This window comes from Anabrus simplex, chromosome 6 (assembly GCF_040414725.1).
Source record: "Anabrus simplex isolate iqAnaSimp1 chromosome 6, ASM4041472v1, whole genome shotgun sequence".
In the NCBI taxonomy this organism is placed as follows: domain Eukaryota; kingdom Metazoa; phylum Arthropoda; class Insecta; order Orthoptera; family Tettigoniidae; genus Anabrus; species Anabrus simplex.
This window is the reverse complement of record NC_090270.1, coordinates 301,860,452-301,877,548: the sequence shown is the minus strand read 5'-3', so window position 1 is coordinate 301,877,548 and position 17,097 is coordinate 301,860,452. Positions and strand designations below refer to the sequence as shown.

The following is a 17,097-nucleotide window of genomic DNA, read 5'->3' as shown; positions in this document are numbered from 1 at the left end:
TTTGCTGCTACCGGTCCGGGCCCACTGCTACTGTGACAGTGTTGCGCTGCGACTGGCAGTTTGCTGCTACCGGTCCGGGTCCACTGCTACTGTGACAGTGTTGCGCTGCGACTGGCAGTTTGCTGCTACCGGTCCGGGTCCACTGCTACTGTGACAGTGTTGCGCTGCGACTGACAGTTTGCTGCTACCGGTCTGGGCCCACTGCTACTGTGACAGTGTTGCGCTGCGACTGGCAGTTTGCTGCTACCGGTCCGGGTCCACTGCTACTGTGACAGTGTTGCGCTGCGACTGGCAGTTTGCTGCTACCGGTCCGGGTCCACTGCTACTGTGACAGTGTTGCGCTGCGACTTGCAGTTTGCTGTACCGGTCCGGGTCCACTGCTACTGTGACAGTGTTGCGCTGCGACTTGCAGTTTACTGCTACCGGTCCGGGTCCACTGCTACTGTGACAGTGTTGCGCTGCGACTGGCAGTTTGCTGCTACCGGTCCGGGGCCACTGCTACTGTGACAGTCTTGCGCTGCGACTCGCAGTTTGCTGCTACCGGTCCGGGCCCACTGCTACTGTGACAGTCTTGCGCTGCGACTTGCAGTTTGCTGTACCGGGAAGTGTTGTTACTGCTATTCACAAACGGTCAAGTGATCCAGCCATCGTCGTCCCGTACCATTAGGGAGGTTGTGACAAGAACATGATAGAGACATACCGGTACGGGGTTCATTATTTCATGTGAACGAAAGAAATCCACAGTAATCTACTTCAACAGTAAAACGTTTCTACAAATAATAATATCTTATTACTTTATTATTGTGATTATTATTAACGGTTGTTTCTCTTAACATAGTTAAAATATAGTCAACGTCACTTTAGATACTATAACTAAACATTTAATCTGGCGAATATGATCAATGAACATTTTAAATTCACAACACTGAATACTTTTTAAAACATCAGATGTTTCAAAATGATTCTCGGCGATTTCTAAACAATATTATAGGCCTAGGTCATTCACATGTCAGAACCTTAGGTAAGAATTGCACACAAAATGGTTCCATTTTCCGAGTTGGGAGGTAATTGGGTAAAAGTAATCGTATTATTTGTAACGATTACATTCATAGCAAAATTTACTTTTAATCGTTAAGTGTTACAGAAAGAAGTAATTCTTACTTGTAATTTATTTCTTAAAATAAAATTGTGCCGGGCGGAGTAGCTTGGTCGGTACAGCGCTGGCTTTCTAGCCCCAACTTGGCAGATTCGATCCTGGCTCAGTCCAGTGGATTTGAAGGTGCTCAAATTCGACATCCTCAAATCATCTCTTTTTTTACAATCTGCTTTACGTCGCACTGATACGGGCTTGTGATGACGGCATAGGAAAGGACTAGACGTGGGAAGCGACCGTGGCCAGCATTTGCCTGGTGTGAAAATGGGAAACAACGGAAAACCACTTTCAAGGCTTCCGATAGTGGGGTTCGAACCCATTATCTCCTGAATAGAAGTTGACAGATATGTAACCCAAACCGTATAGCCAGTTGCTCGATCAGTAGATTTACTTACACTGCCGGGCTGAGTGGCTCAAACGGTTGATGCGCTGGCCTTCTAACCCCAACTTGGCAGGTTCGATCCTGGCTCAGTCCGGTGGTATTTGAAGGTGCTCAAATACGTCAGCCTCGTGTCAGTAGATTTATAAACACGTAAAAGAACTCCTGCGGGACTAAATTCCAGCACCTCGGCGTCTCTGGAAACCGTAATAGTAGTTATTGGGACGTAAAACAAATAACATTATTATATATGTAATTATTAATTGAAGATAAAAAATATTTTCGAGTCTTTCAATCTACCACCAGTGTGCCATTATCGAATCAGATAAGACAGGCGTGATCATGACATCATCGAAGAACAGAGCAAATCGTACATCCCCTGGCTACGTAAGCCTACTATGCTATGTTCCTAAGCTCCATTTGTGCTTGTACCGGTTTGTCACTGGACCGGCAGTGTGTCACCGCGTTCTGCTTGCTATGCCATGCTCCTCAGCTCCATCTGTCACTGGACCGGCAGCGTGTCACCGCGCTGTGCGTGCTATCCCATGCTCCTCAGCTCCGTCTGTGGCTGGACCGGTTTGTCACTGGACCGGCAACGTGTCACTGCTCCAGTCGTGTCGCTGGAACAGTTGAAGCAGTGACACATTCTTTCTGAACCGTCACACCTCTACTCTACATAAACATGGAATGATGTCTGTCTTCATTCTGAAACAGCATCCCTTCAAAACCATTGAGGAGAATTTCATGAAATTTTGAACACACATTCTCAGAGGGATTTGTCACATGACTTTTATTTCAGAACATAGATCTGAAAAGTTAATATTTGCAAAACTATTAGCCAAAAATCATGTAATAGCTTACTGCCAGACAAGGTACCATGGTTACCTGAGCATAGCAGTGATGGAAGTTCATCAATATGAAAGTGATGGCAGACATATTATTAGTCTTTGGTTTGCCGAACGTGGTGAAAGTATGTCGGCCCATGTAGAGCTACCACTACCGAGGTATTTGAAACTGAACAATTTCAAGGCTTTGACCACTAATTTTCACAATGTGTAGTCTTTCTCCTCTTGATATCACCCTGGTTTTGCTTTTCTCTGCGCTGATTTTTATACCATACTTTTCAAATTATATTTTCTAATTGACTTCATATTTCTAGGGGGACAGCACTATGAGAGCTAAAAGATAAGATACAAAGCTAGTCAGATGTCTGGGAGAAATGAAATTAAAATTTATGTCTACCATTCTATTTTTCATTTATCATTTAAATCATTAGAAATTTAAAATTCAAAACCTAATGTATTCAACTTGGCTAAATTTGGAAATTAGCTGTAGGATTTAAAATGACTCCAATTTAAAATGTTACAAAAAGTTACTGATACATAAAAACATTACAGATTTTGGCTTATCTCTTTATGAACCCATGTAGCTAACAAACGGCTGCCGAACACTAGGACAAAACTATTTTTACAGTGCTTTCTTTCCGGACAGAGTTTGTTGTATGAGACTAAAAGCTGAGTGGACTCAGGAAATTATTGATAAACATTGATAAACACCTCAGAAGTGAATACGTAGCCAGTAAATTTAATAAAATCCTTGTGAAATGTAAAACCTGACTAGTTCACAACTGTATGAATAGGATTAGAAATCAATCTTCTATCTTTTATTCCCTTAATAACTGATACAAAAAATCTCATATCAACGGAAGCTTCTCTAAAATACTTCTTAGTGCAAGCTTTAGCTTCCGCTGCACTACTTTTCTCTATTATTTTAATATTTGCATTCTCTTATAATCCCTTTTTTATAAATACCGAAATCTTTCCAACCCTAATATGTTCAGCATTTTTACTAAAAATGGGAGCCGCCCCCTTCCATTTTTGGTTTCCAGCAACAATAGAAGGTTTAAGATGAAAGAGTTGTTTTATTTTAATAACCTGACAGAAAATTGCCTCTCTGATGCTATTAGCATACATTATTGAAATAAATATTTTTATTAGAATAATTATCCTCGCCTCAGTGCTAATTGGATCTCATGAATAAAACCACTCATTAATTATTTCAGCCGGATAGGTCGATATGGGTACATAATATATTTTGTACATTATCCCTTTACTCTTCCTTGGTACTTCTCATTCCAGACAAGGTTTCTTACACTCTGGTAGAATGCATTGCCCTGTTGCCCGTTCTTGCTAATCTTCATGTCCAGTGTTGTATTCTGCATTAATTCACTCCCGAGGTATTTGAAATTCAACAATTTCAAGGCTTTGACCTCTAATTTTCACAATGCCTAGTCTTTCTCCTCTTGATATCACCCTGGTCTTGCTTTTCTCTGCACTGATTTTTATACCCTACTTTTCAATTTTCTTGTTCAGTGCATTGAGTTGTTCTTGAACTTCTTTGCTGTTTGTTCCCCAGACCACAATATCATCTGCAAATAGTAATAACTTTATGTCCTTATTTCAGAATGCTTCCTTTGTTTCCTTAACAATTTCATCCATAGCCATTAGAAACAAAAAAGGCAACAACACATTCCTCTGTTTTAGTCCAGTTTCATTTTTAAACCATTCTGTTTTTCCAGAAGGAGTCTGTATGCTGCTGACAGAGTTGTTGTACATTGCTTGCACCATTTTTTCAGTTTATGTACCCAGTCTCTTTTTGACCACGGTATCCCACACCTTCTCCCTGGGAACACTATCGTATGCCTTTGTTAGATCTGTGAATGTCATGACCAGATCCTTTCCGTAGTCCTAACACTTTTCCATTAATTACCTCATGCTGAAGATTTGGTCCATTGTAGATCTTCCACTTATCTCCATCAATTCCTGTTTAAAATGTAATTGTGGGGTATTATATTTTCTGAGCAGAGGTATGATACCTCTGAAAATGCTATATAGCATACCCTTACAGCGACAGTTCTTTGGATACTGGGGAGGGGGGTGTGAAGAATGGACTAATATCTCATCCTGATTAATGCAATGTCATAAAAATATGATTAGTAGAAAGAGAAATTATTATTCTTGGGCCTAACAGAATTAAATTTTCTATTCTTAATAGTCAAGATTTTATGTCTGTTATCTTGCATATCATTTGGACAAACTGTGTTGAAAAACAAAACATGGTCATGCATTTTTAAGCTTAGCATATTTTCTATATTGTTTATGAACTAATGGCACATTACACTTGGAGTGAAGAAGTCAGCAACAAATAGCATGCTTAAAGTTAAACCATAAATCCCTCCTGTGCTGTAATATAAGCAAGTACTACTACAAACAGGAAAGAGGATTATGATCAAATGTAGGATGTTGTTTTGAATAAGCTCTCAAATACACGTTCCTCTCATTTGAAAGAAAATGCACAAAGACATTTTTAAAAACTGATGGAAAAAGCATTGTGGACAGCTGAGAGTTCTACGTAAAGCACTAGTTATTCGGATCTTGACCATAACAGTTTTAAGCAGTTATCCTGAGTATGATTCCACAGCACTTCTCAATATTTTGTTAAGCACTGCACCCACTGGGGCAAACATGAACTATCTGATGCATGGATTATAAATCTGTGACAAGCACCAGACAGCAGGCACTTCACATGGGTTGTGGGTCAGGGAACATGATCAAGTGGACAGATTGCGGTTGTTCACTCACTTCACAGGTGTTTAAAGAACACTTCGTATAGTTGTAAACCAAGTACCTTATTGTTTTCACTTCAGTATTATGAATTCAGGAATTTATAAGGTCTTATAGAAGTAGTTGAAAAAAAGTGAGAGCTTGCATTCTGGAGATGGTGGGTTCTAATCTCACCATCGACAGCCCTGAAAATGGTTTTCTTTGGTTTCCTATTTTCCCTCTAGGCAAATGCTGGAGCTGTACCTTAACCACTCGACGTGGAGTGCCGTACACTGCACGCCGACGCCCCACCACTCTTTGTCGCGGTGTGACATACATTGCACCTGCGTAGCAGCTTCTGCTTTGTGATTCTATCTAGCAAATATTTCTTGAACTATTACAAATGTAGTAAGATATATCTACAGGCGAAGCATCGATATTTTGTTTGATATGTATATATATCGAATTTTTATTGATTATGTATGATATATCGTGTCTGGAAAAGCAACAAGTTCTATTGTTGATATCATGGCAGCTAAATGTTTTCTTGTGATCACATATTCGAATATTAACGATGTACCGAATGATGATGTGGAAAGTTTCGTTTCATTAAACGAGGTCTAGGATATAGAATCTGAGAGTGAAAGTAGTGATCGTGACACTGATGTTGCTTTTGATATGTGGGAAAATATCGTCTGTAATGTTATTGTTAGTGGGTGTGTTTGGGAAGACATAGATAATTACCGAGGGCAAAGGGAAATGTTTACGGCAGATTATGGGCCTCAGAATGCTGCAAATAACTGCTTATATCCTGAGGGCATTTTTGATTTGTTTTTTACATTCGAGTTCATAAAGATGGTAGTAGAACTGGCAGATATTTATGCTCAACATTACATGCAGTCACACGGAATGTTATTGCCGTTCCGATCGAGGAAGTTACTGTGGAGAACTGTGTGAATTATTTTACGTTGTATATGTTAATGAGGATAGTACAGAAACCTATATTGAGATCTTTTTTCTCAAAAACCAGGTACTAGCTACTCTTATATTTGGTTCAGCCGTATCCCTGGCTCGGTTTGAAAGCATTACAAGATTCCTCCACTTCAGTGACCTTAGCTAATTCCAATAATTTGTGCTGTTTGTGTGTTTATGTATTAGTAACAAAGTAAAATTTTGGTGAAATTCACTGAACCATTTATCAGTTATGCCCGATTATCTAAAAGCCTGGATTTATAGCATGCTTGGTGCTATACTCCTCCCGCAGCACAGGGTAGCTGGGTAGTGAATGGCGTCCCACGCTGAGAGGTTAAGACCACGGCTGTTATCTTCCCAATCCTAGTCCTTCCCCATCCTGAATACCTTTGATGCGTTAGTGGAACGTTTAACCAGTAAAAAAGGAAAGAAGTGCTTTATGACATGCGTATGGATGACTACAAGAAAGACAATAAAATCACGTTCTCACTACATCAATCTGTGATTATTTCCTTGTCATCTTCTGAGGTTACTGCGAGGAGAAGACATTCTTCTTCAAACAGAAGGATGACATGATCTTGCCAATTCTGAGCATAAGCTCAATGAAAAAGGCAAAGCTGCACTTTGGTGTGCGCTAACAACTTTGTGTATGCACTTGTGTTCCCAGTCGCGTTGGTGTGTATGGTGCTTTAAACAGTACGGAAGTTGCTTTGTACGTTTCCCAATGGTAATTGCAAAGTAATTACATTAACATGCATTTGTACAAACCCCACAACTACCCAAGCTATCATACATCTTTCATGTTTGAAAATTTTTATATCTTGAAGAAAAATGAATTAAATATTCACAATCATTTTTTAGTTTGAGTTTTTCATATCCCTAATTATGGATTACCATCACTGGTGCAGATGCTGTCAAATCTCTGAACGTTGCTGACATCTTGACTACTCTTAATTGTATATATCTTCCCATGTTAGCAGTATTCTCCTAGATCATGTTATACTGTTGCAGTATAATGCTTTTCTTTTATCCAGGGCAAGCAGCAGATGAATACAGTGGCTTATGCAGGAGTGCTGACTTCAGCCAAGTGTCCTCTGCTATGCTACACAATAGAATAGAATTTTTGTGATTACATGGAATTGTGATTTAATACAGTAGTTTAGAAAATAATATTGAACTAGGTAGCAACTTCAGCTTTTGAGAATGAAATTTTTTGCTGGATTTAGAGCAGTCACTGTCAGTTGCTTACCAAGTCTTTTCTTAAATATTGTAAAATTCCCTATGTATACTCAATTGCATAGAACAGGTAAGTCTGAGAGTTAAGTTGTAATGTGACCTGCAGTTTATGAACATTCATCTATCTTTCTTGCTTGTGCTTTACACTCTTTCTTTTCTATATATTTTAAGGCAAGATAATCTGTCCACTTCGTTTATATGGAGGAGGACGTTCCTGATATTTAAAAAGAAAAAAAGTATTTTGATCTTAAGTATAGAATTTTAATGACTACCTTTCCACTTTAAGAAAAAGTATATATCAACTCATTTTATCAGCTGGTTTTTACTTCATGTTCTTTAACTTCTTGGCTTAATTATCTGTTTGGTAGTTACTATTGCTATTTAAGGTGCTTTATGTTTTTATTTCCTGTGCCTGTATAGTGACATGTACTTCATATTGATAGATAGTCTTGCTACTTTTCCAGATTCTGAGAAATTTCATGAGATGGCAACCGCAACGGAATCTCCTCCCAAAGGAGGTTTTCGGTTTGACGACGATAGTGAATTCCCACCCGTTACGCAAAAAACAGAGTGAATCTTTCATCAAAGATCCGTGTTAAAACATAAATTAGGCTATTGATTCTATACCTGTTTGAAAGGATTGTGATGCAAAAAAGACTAATACAAAAATGTACAAAAATAACTAAGGGAGAGAAAAAACATTAAAAGGTGCATATAAACATATTTCTTGTGATATTCATCCAAATTTGTAAATATCTAGATTTTGTAAGTAACGGATAGGTTACTTATTTTACATTGTATGCAGTGAGTGAATAAGCACCATTCTACATCTCAAGTGTTCAGCAGGGTGTTAATTTCTTTTAAGTAATGACATTTGGTTCTGTGAATGAAAGATATAATTTTATAGATGCTTATGATATATCTGTGTGTGTGAGTGTGGTGAAGCTTTTCTATGTACTGTACAAATGCTACCTTGAAGAATTTACCAGCAACAGATGTCCAACATGTTTACTTACATACTTCCTGCATAATTTACGCCATGATTCCAGTCGTAAACATAGGTGTGATATGATAAGTGTATGAAACAGTTCTCTTTAATTGTATATACCAATATTTCATATTTTCCAAGAATATGTTTCAGTTGCAACATTGAATTAAATGTATTGATAGTAATAAAGGACTTGTTAAATATTTACCTATGCTATCATGAAATTATCATATTTCAAGTCAAGACTTGTATTGAATGTGGAAAAATGCTTGACATTCTTTTTTCTTTCTTAATTTTAAATATCTATCCTGTTTTAATTTTGAATGGCTCAGCAAGCTCTGCCTCTCAGAATGTAATCCATTTTGAAGAGTACTGAAAGTATTGTGAACTATGGAATCATTGCCAGTTTCATAAATTTAAAAAAAAAACCTATTTTTTTAGTTAGAAATGGGACTTGATCATTTTTCCTTAATCGCAATACTCTGTACTGAATGCTGAATATGTTGTAGTTGTGATTGGGCACATTATTCTAAATGCAGTTCTTAATTCCCTGCAAATACACTATTTTAAAAATCATGATTTTGGAATTAATCTGAAAATAGTTAAAATCATTCCCTAGATTTGAAAGTATTTGCCAAGTTGAAATGAATGACATTAAGTTCAGTGCACAGATAGATAATTGTTTACTGACAACATAATGACAAATTCAGGATAATCTCTGCTTAATAGGGGTGGGATATAGTTTTGCTCAAGGTTCCCCAGATTGACATCACAAAGCTCTAAATTCTCGCAAGCTTGCTTAGTTGACCTTGCTGTCATGCTATGCTTTGGATAACTTTTGGAGAACTATTGGCTAGGTATCTTAGTGTGCATCCACACCTGTCAGATTATCATATGACTATCATGGTTCCTTAATATAATGTTACCCAATAGTCAACTTTGTTTTCAATCTGTATTGTGTATCGTGCATCGCTGTATGTGTCATTTTTAGTCTGCAATCTTGCGTCAGTTGAGTGTAGTGGCAATGTCTGTTCAACACCAGTTGGCTGCTGCTAGGTATATTTTTATTCATTATGTTTTAATGAAGACCATGGAAATGATGGATAAAGCAAGTTTTTGTCAACAAGAAAATTCATGGTAGTTAAAGCTTACATGATTTGCCGTTACAGTCAGTTTGTAGTCGGTATAAAAACTTAATGTCACCTGCGGAATTCAAATATCTATTAGGCTTGATTGGAAGGCATATTACAGAGAACAACCTAACATTATGGAAAGTTATTTCCACAAAGGTTGATTGGAAGGTTTATAAGAAAGTGTATTATGCCACGATAATGATCAAAGAAACACTGCTGTCATACCTGTATCATTCTTCTCTTTGATGTGACTGTGAAAGACATACTCTGGGTGGGAACAGTCCTCATCTGATCATTTTTAACACACACACACACACACTTGATACAAAAAATTTGTTTTCACAGGCCGATCGTGATACACAGCGTGATAACAGATATGGTGATCTGATACAAGTGTGGGTGCACTTTTATACGTGCCAAAAGGCTGGAGAAACACATTTCATATTCTCTGAATGGTGCTAACTTAAAACACCATATTATGGTGCCTATACAAGCTTGTAATCATAGTGTAATATTGTAACTGTACATATCAGTGGAATGTATGACGAAGAAATAATATTATAATGGAAATGTAATAGTTACTGTCATTTAAGAATCGCAATTCATATTAAAGAAATATGATTTTCATCTCTTTTTTTCCCCCTGTAGACCATTTCGTTATTTGTTTTTGTGCCAGAACCTCCAAGGTTCAGTATCAGCTTTTGTTGCAGTGCCATTAGTCATAAGGGTTTGATGTGTGTGGAAGACAGAAAAGCCATCTACTGCAGATTTTCAATAGTTTCTAGATATAATCATATAAGTGGTACCAGTTATTACAGATTTTATGAATAGTTTGTGAAAAATGGCAACATTTGTCTATGAGCATAACATTTTTTTCTGAATGCATATTTCCACATATGTGTTCAGTTTTTGTTCTATTACCTCTGATTTAAGAATGAGTTGCTTGCATTGATTATAACTTCCTTTGCCTGCTTTTGTTGCAACGTGATGATGTGTAGAGGAACTATTTATTTAGTTGAAATCAAGAAAGGCATTAAATAATGTAACATGCCGGGGGTTGTAAATAAAAACACAACTAGGCCTACTGAAAATATTTAAATTCTATGACTGCAGTTTATTAGCTACTAATTCTTACACACTGCACAGGCACACAGTAATTCACAGTTTGCACTCTCTCAACTTACACGAACTCGGTCACGCTGGCTTTAACATTTGTGCACACTATCACACTACGATGTGCATTCAAGTTCTAAGGCCTCCGATTTTTTTTCTCCAGACTGGAAAGAAATAGAAACATGTGCATTGTTTTAAAAGGAGCCCGCGTTCGTTGTCAAAACGTCACAGAGATGACAGCACTATACGACAGATGGATTTTTAGCGCCAGCCGCGAGAATGAGAACTGTTTTAGATACTTAAAATGGCGACGTTTTCCTTACGTGAACAGCGTGCAATCATTCGTTTTTTGAATTTGTGTGGTGTGACACCAATTGAAATTCATCGACAGTTGAAGGAGACGTGGTGATGGAGTTATGGATGTGTTGAAGGTGCGTTCGTGGGTGCGACAGTTTAATGAAGGCAGAACATCGTGTGACAACAAGCCAAAACAACCTCGGGCTCGCACAAGCCGGTCTGACGACATGATCGAGAAAGTGGAGAGAATTGTTTTGGGGGATCGCCGAATGACTGTTGAACAGATCGCCTCCAATGTTGGCATTTCCGTGGGTTCTGTGCACATAATCCTGCGTGACGACCTGAAAATGCGAAAAGTGTTATCCAGGTGGGTGCCACGAATGCTGACGGACGACCACAAGGCTGCCCGTGTGGCATGTTGCCAAGCAATGTTGACGCGCAATGACAGCATGAATGGGACTTTCTTTTTGTCGATTGTGACAATGGATGAGGTGGATGCCATTTTTCAATCCACAAACAAAGCGCCAGTCAGCTCAATGGAAGCACACAGATTCACCGCCACCAAAAAAATTTCGGGTAACCGCCAGTGCTGAAAAAATGATGGTGTCCATGTTCTGGGACAGCGAGGGCGTAATCCTTACCCATTGCGTTCCAAAGGGCACTACGGTAAGAGGTGCATCGTACGAAAATGTTTTGAAGAACAAGTTCCTTCCTGCACTGCAACAAAAACGTCCGGGAAAGGCTGCGCGTGTGCTGTTTCACCAAGACAGCGCACCCGCACATCGAGCTAACATTACGCAAACGTTTCTTCGTGAAAACAACTTTGAAGTGATCCCTCATGCTCCCTACTCACCTGACCTGGCTCCTAGTGACTTTTGGCTTTTTCCAACAATGAAAGACACTCTCCGTGGCCGCACATTCACCAGCCGTGCTGCTATGGCCTCAGCGATTTTCCAGTGGTCAAAACATACTCCTAAAGAAGCCTTCGCCGCAGCCATGGAATCTTGGCGTCGACGTTGTGAAAAATGTGTACGTCTGCAGGGTGATTACGTCGAGAAGTAACGCCAGTTTCATCGTTTTCGGGTGAGTAGTTAGTTAGAAAAAAAAATCGGAGGCCTTAGAACTTGAATGCACCTCGTACTTAGTTCCCAATACTGCACATTGTACAGTTCGCCACACAACCCAAGTCACTGGCATTCGCTCGCCGGTTGAACACTCATGCAGTATTCGAGACTCCCACTGACATGAGGCACTCCTGACTTTACTCCACAGAACAGAAACATGCTTCATAACTGGAACAGTGCACCGTAGACTCTGTACTGCAGTTCGCTCGACTGTGTCCCGACAGCTTGTCAGGTCCACCTTAAATATGGAATCTGGCCCCCCGAGATACCTCCCAAAAGAAGAGATTTCCAGAGTTCTCTCGATCTAGAATGAACTGGGTTTATCTTCCAAGTCATCCTAGACTGTCAGAGGCCTGTAGGAGGATGACAGTGTGATGACAGAGATAGGGACTTGCCTCGTGCTCCTGACTCGTTCCTGCTTGGTTGGCTGCACAAGAGTATGCATCTAAGTAGTGACATCGGTGGTTTCCAGGCGGAGCTGACCCATCTCACTTCTCCCCAAGGTCTTGCACAAAATAGCAGACACAGTTACAAAAACATGAAAATTTGATTTGACCAAATATTAGTACAAGAAAAAAAATGACCTAGTGACATGGCGACTAGTGTGATGTATGAGTAATTTCGCTCCGTAAACATCTTACTCGATTCGTGTAATAAGTTGCAGAAAGCATTTGATCTGTGCATAGTTGTGGAACATAAATTGACAAGCCTCAGTTTTACACTCCCATCATGGCTCTGAAAGAAGCAACTAGGAAAATAAGTGAATTTGAAGAAGTGATGAAGGACTTTCAAGCTTGCTTGGACTCCGCTGTAAGTGCTGCCAACCCTCCGACTGTGCTTCAAACACTGGATGGCGATTTCCAGGCATTCAAGTCGCAAGTAACAGCTGCAATTGGTGACCTGAAAAAACAACTAAGCGTGATTGAGGACAAAATTCAGAAACAGGCTGAGGCATTAGATGAGGCAGGGCAATATAGTCGCCGAAATTGCCTACTTCTACACGGCGTCCCGGAAGAACCGTCTGAAGATGTGTATAATAAGTCTTTGGATATAATAAAAAATAAATTTTTGATTGAGCTCTCAATGAGTGGCGTTGACCGCTGTCACCGGCTGGGGCACTGAAGTCGGACATCTGCACAAGTGGTTGTGCAAGGAAATCGCCCGATTATAATTAAATTCCTGCGCTATCACGATTGAGATCGTGTGTGGGGAGCCAAGCGTGCACTGAAGGGGAGTGGACTTCTTCTCACAGAGTCCTTCATAAGTGTGAGGAAAAGTATATTAAATCGTGCTAGGGACTTTTGGGGACCAAGAAACTGTTGGACTCAGGACGGGAGAATATGTGTTTTGAAAGATAACGCAGAGTTTCAAATATACACGATTGCGCAACTAAATGCTTAGCTGTGTAGGATGAACGAGTGGACTGTTCAATTTTATTATGTGTGTTTTCAGTAGTTTACGTTTGTGTGTGAGTGAGTGTGTGTATGTAATAGTGGATGTATTCAGTGCTGTTCTCAGGTAAGCTCATCTTATTTCATGTACCTACTATTAGTTTTCCTGTTATGTTGTTAAACGAATCTATCCCTTCTGTCAACGACCTGCATTTCTCGCTTCCCCTCTTAACTCAACCCTCACCGCTTCCATACCCTGAGGCAACAGGATCCATTCTGAGGCGACAGCGGATGAATCACTCAAGAGCTCTCTCATGTTGTCACCTAAATTTACTATCAATTGCAGCTCACCTAGAAGAACTACAGGCAATTTTCGAAAATAATAAGGTGCATTGTATTGGCATATCAGAAAGCTGGTTACGTGGAGATTTGCCGACATGTGCTGTAAATCTCGACGGATACTCGCTTTTACGACATGACCGTACTGACAGACGAGGTGGTGGAGTAGCCTTTTACTACAGAAATGATTTAAAATGCAAGATTATCTGCACCTCAGACCCAAGCCTTCCCTTGCGACCTGAGTATATGTTTGTTGAACTCGACTGTAATAAGAAAATATTAATAGGAATTGTATATAAGCCACCTAATATTAGACAAATGGAGGAATTCGAAGCAGCTTTAACTGATCTTATCTCGGTCTACGAAGATGTCGTAGTCATGGGGGATTTTAATACTGACTTGTTAAAAACAAACCAGTGAATTGGATAAGTTGTCACATATTTCATGCTCTGAACATGGAAATCCTACCACTTTACGCTACGAACCACGTCTACTACCCTGACCACTTGACTCGCACTTTAATTGACCTTATAATTTCAAATCAACCCCAGAAAGTCATTAAGCATGGACAGATCCCAGCTCCTGGGCTTTCAACTCACGACTTATTGTACTTATGTTACTCTATCCGAGGACCGAAGTATAAAGCACACTACGTTATTTTAAGAGACATAAAACATATTTAATTAGATGACCTACGCAATGACGCATATAACTTACCGTGGGATGACATACGTAATTTTCATGACATTGACTCAAAGGTCAACAGATTCAACTCATTAGTGCTGAACTTGTATGACAAACATGCTCTGGAGAGGCAGGTAAGATTTACCTGCCCCCCTTCTCCCTGGCTGACCACTGAGATAAGATCTGTTATGGCCAGCCGTGACCGTTGGTACAGACAATTCAGACGAACACGTGACAAAGATGACTTTGAGCAATACAGGATACTTAGAAACAAAGTTAAACAGCTAATTAGAAACAGTAAGTGCCACTACTTTCAACAGTTAGCGGGAAATAATAATTTAAACCAAACCTGGAAGAAGTTACGATCTTTGGGCATAGGCAAAGCCGTAGAAGAGCACATTCCCACCATATCTCTAGATACCTTAAATGATTACTTTTCTCAGCCTGAAGTCGGACCAGTTCCATTACCGGCTAATCCCGCAAACTTAGCATGCCGTTCTGAGTGCGACCAGTTCTCTTTCCACACCGTTAGCGCAAATGATGTTAAACGTGTGCTGTACTCTTCTGACGCGACAGGTAATGACGGTATCTCGATAAAATTAATTAAAAACATCATCGGGGCTGTACTACCAATACTGACTCACATATTCAACTACTGCCTGACCAATGGAGTATTCCCTAACGTTTGGAAAGACTCACTAATAAGGCCTATCCCGAAAAACAATACCTTGGATTCTCCATCAGATTACTGCCCTGTGTTCATCCTGCCACCCCTCTCAAAAGCACTCAAACATCTGAATCATGCACAAATCACTGTATACCTGACCCAAAATTCCCTCCTTGACCCTTTTCAATCCGGCTTTAAAAAAGGACATAGTACCGCAACAGCATTACTGCGAGTTACGGACGACATCAGACAAGCGATAGATCAACGATATGTGACTGTAGCAACACTACTAGACCTAAGCAGCGCCTTTGACACAGTTAGCCCTGGGTTACTATTGCTGAAACTCCATGGTCTCAACTTTAATATGACATCTCTTAATTTTTTTAGCTCCTACATCACTGACCGTCGGCAACGAGTATCAGTGAGAACGATGTACTCAGGATGGCACAACAAGTCAATAGATGTCCCGCAGGGGTCGGTTTTGGGCCCACTTTTATTTGTTGTTAGCGTGAACGACATAGGGGACGCATTGAAATACAGCAAGTACCATATCTATGCAGATGATCTTCAGATTTATTATCACTCATATCCACAAGACATAGATGTAGCCATTGACAGAGTAAATTTTGACTTACAACGACTGAATGACTATGCGAAAAATAACAGCTTGTTAATAAATCCTAACAAAACTCAGGCTAATATATTTGGTACCGAAAGAAACCTAAGCTTGTTAAAAAGTAGACATGTACCCCCAATTATTTTAAATAATATTGTCATGGCCTATTGTACGTCAGTAAGAAACTTGGGCATTATAATGACTGAGACCCTCAATTGGACTGAACAAGTGACAGATACATGCCGTAAAGTGCAGAAATCCCTTTTTCCTCTCAAATGGTACTCTACTATATTTCCAAAACGTCTTAAAATTCAACTGGTAAAATCCCTAATCTTACCAATTCTAGACTACTGCGACACTGTACTTATGGACATATCTCATGACAGTAACAAGATGCTTGAACGGAGTTTAAACACCTGTATTCGATTCATATTTAAGCTGCGATATGGTTCTAACATTTCACCTTATTACAGGGAGTTGTCATGTCTTCATGTTCATGAGCGTCGCAGTCTCCACATGTTGTCCCTTCTGCATGGAGTTCTAAACACATGTGTACTGAATTATCTCTCTTCAAAATTTAATTACCTCTCCTCCTATCATAACCACGATACACGATCTGGCTCCTGTTTAACAATATCTCTCAGTCACTCCAAAACCTACAACCGCTCCTTTGTAGTCACTGCCGCGAGGCTGTGGAATACCCTACCTGTTACCATTAGGGATTTGCGTTCTCGTAGGAGATTTAAGATGGATTGCTGAAATCACTTTCTGAATACCTCTAGCTGACTTTTCGATGTGTGTAGTGTGAATGAGCATATTTTCATAAAAATTAGAAATATATTCGCTAGTTATAGTTTTTTACTGTGTTTCAGTCTCTTATTATCACTAGTGTTAGTTTTATATTTATTATCATGTACATTTAGATTGTCGTGTTGTACACTCTATAATCGTTTTTTTATTACAATCTCCATATTTTCTATTAGTATTATATTATTTTAAAAAGATTTGTTGCATTTAAATATTATACTTTTTCTATTAGTATTATATTATTTTAAAAAGATTTGTTGCATTTAAATATTATACTTTATGTATGTTAATTATTTTAAATATTGTGGTTAAGTGTAAGATAGGGCCTTGAGCCCTAACTTCGCCACGAATAAAGACGAATTACTTACTTACTTACTTACTTACTTACTTACTTACTTACTTACTTACTTACTTACTTACTCTTGGTACTCTGCTGACGGAAGAAACAAGTGTTCTCTCGGTATGGCGCATGCTATCACCAGCAGTTTATGAAGAAGGACCTCTGCGAGACTGAAGATGCTGCAAGAAATGTAGTTACAGTATGCTTTATGTATGTAATTATTTTGTTCTATATCTTTAGGGAATGGAAAAAGCAT

At 39.3% G+C, this 17,097-nt stretch overlaps 1 protein-coding gene across 4 annotated transcripts in view; it reads left to right on the top strand.

The window, feature by feature from the left end:
• Positions 1-8,537, top strand: part of Atg18a (Autophagy-related 18a) — an 82,396-nt gene extending 73,859 nt beyond the window's left edge. For all 4 annotated transcript variants that reach the window (XM_067150492.2, XM_067150490.2, XM_067150489.2 and 1 more), the window contains one exon: positions 7,807-8,537. In XM_067150492.2, coding sequence (XP_067006593.1) covers positions 7,807-7,916 — 110 coding nt within the window. In that variant the 3' untranslated portion in view covers positions 7,917-8,537. The remainder of the gene's footprint in view (positions 1-7,806) is intronic.
• Positions 8,538-17,097: the final 8,560 nt, after the last annotated feature.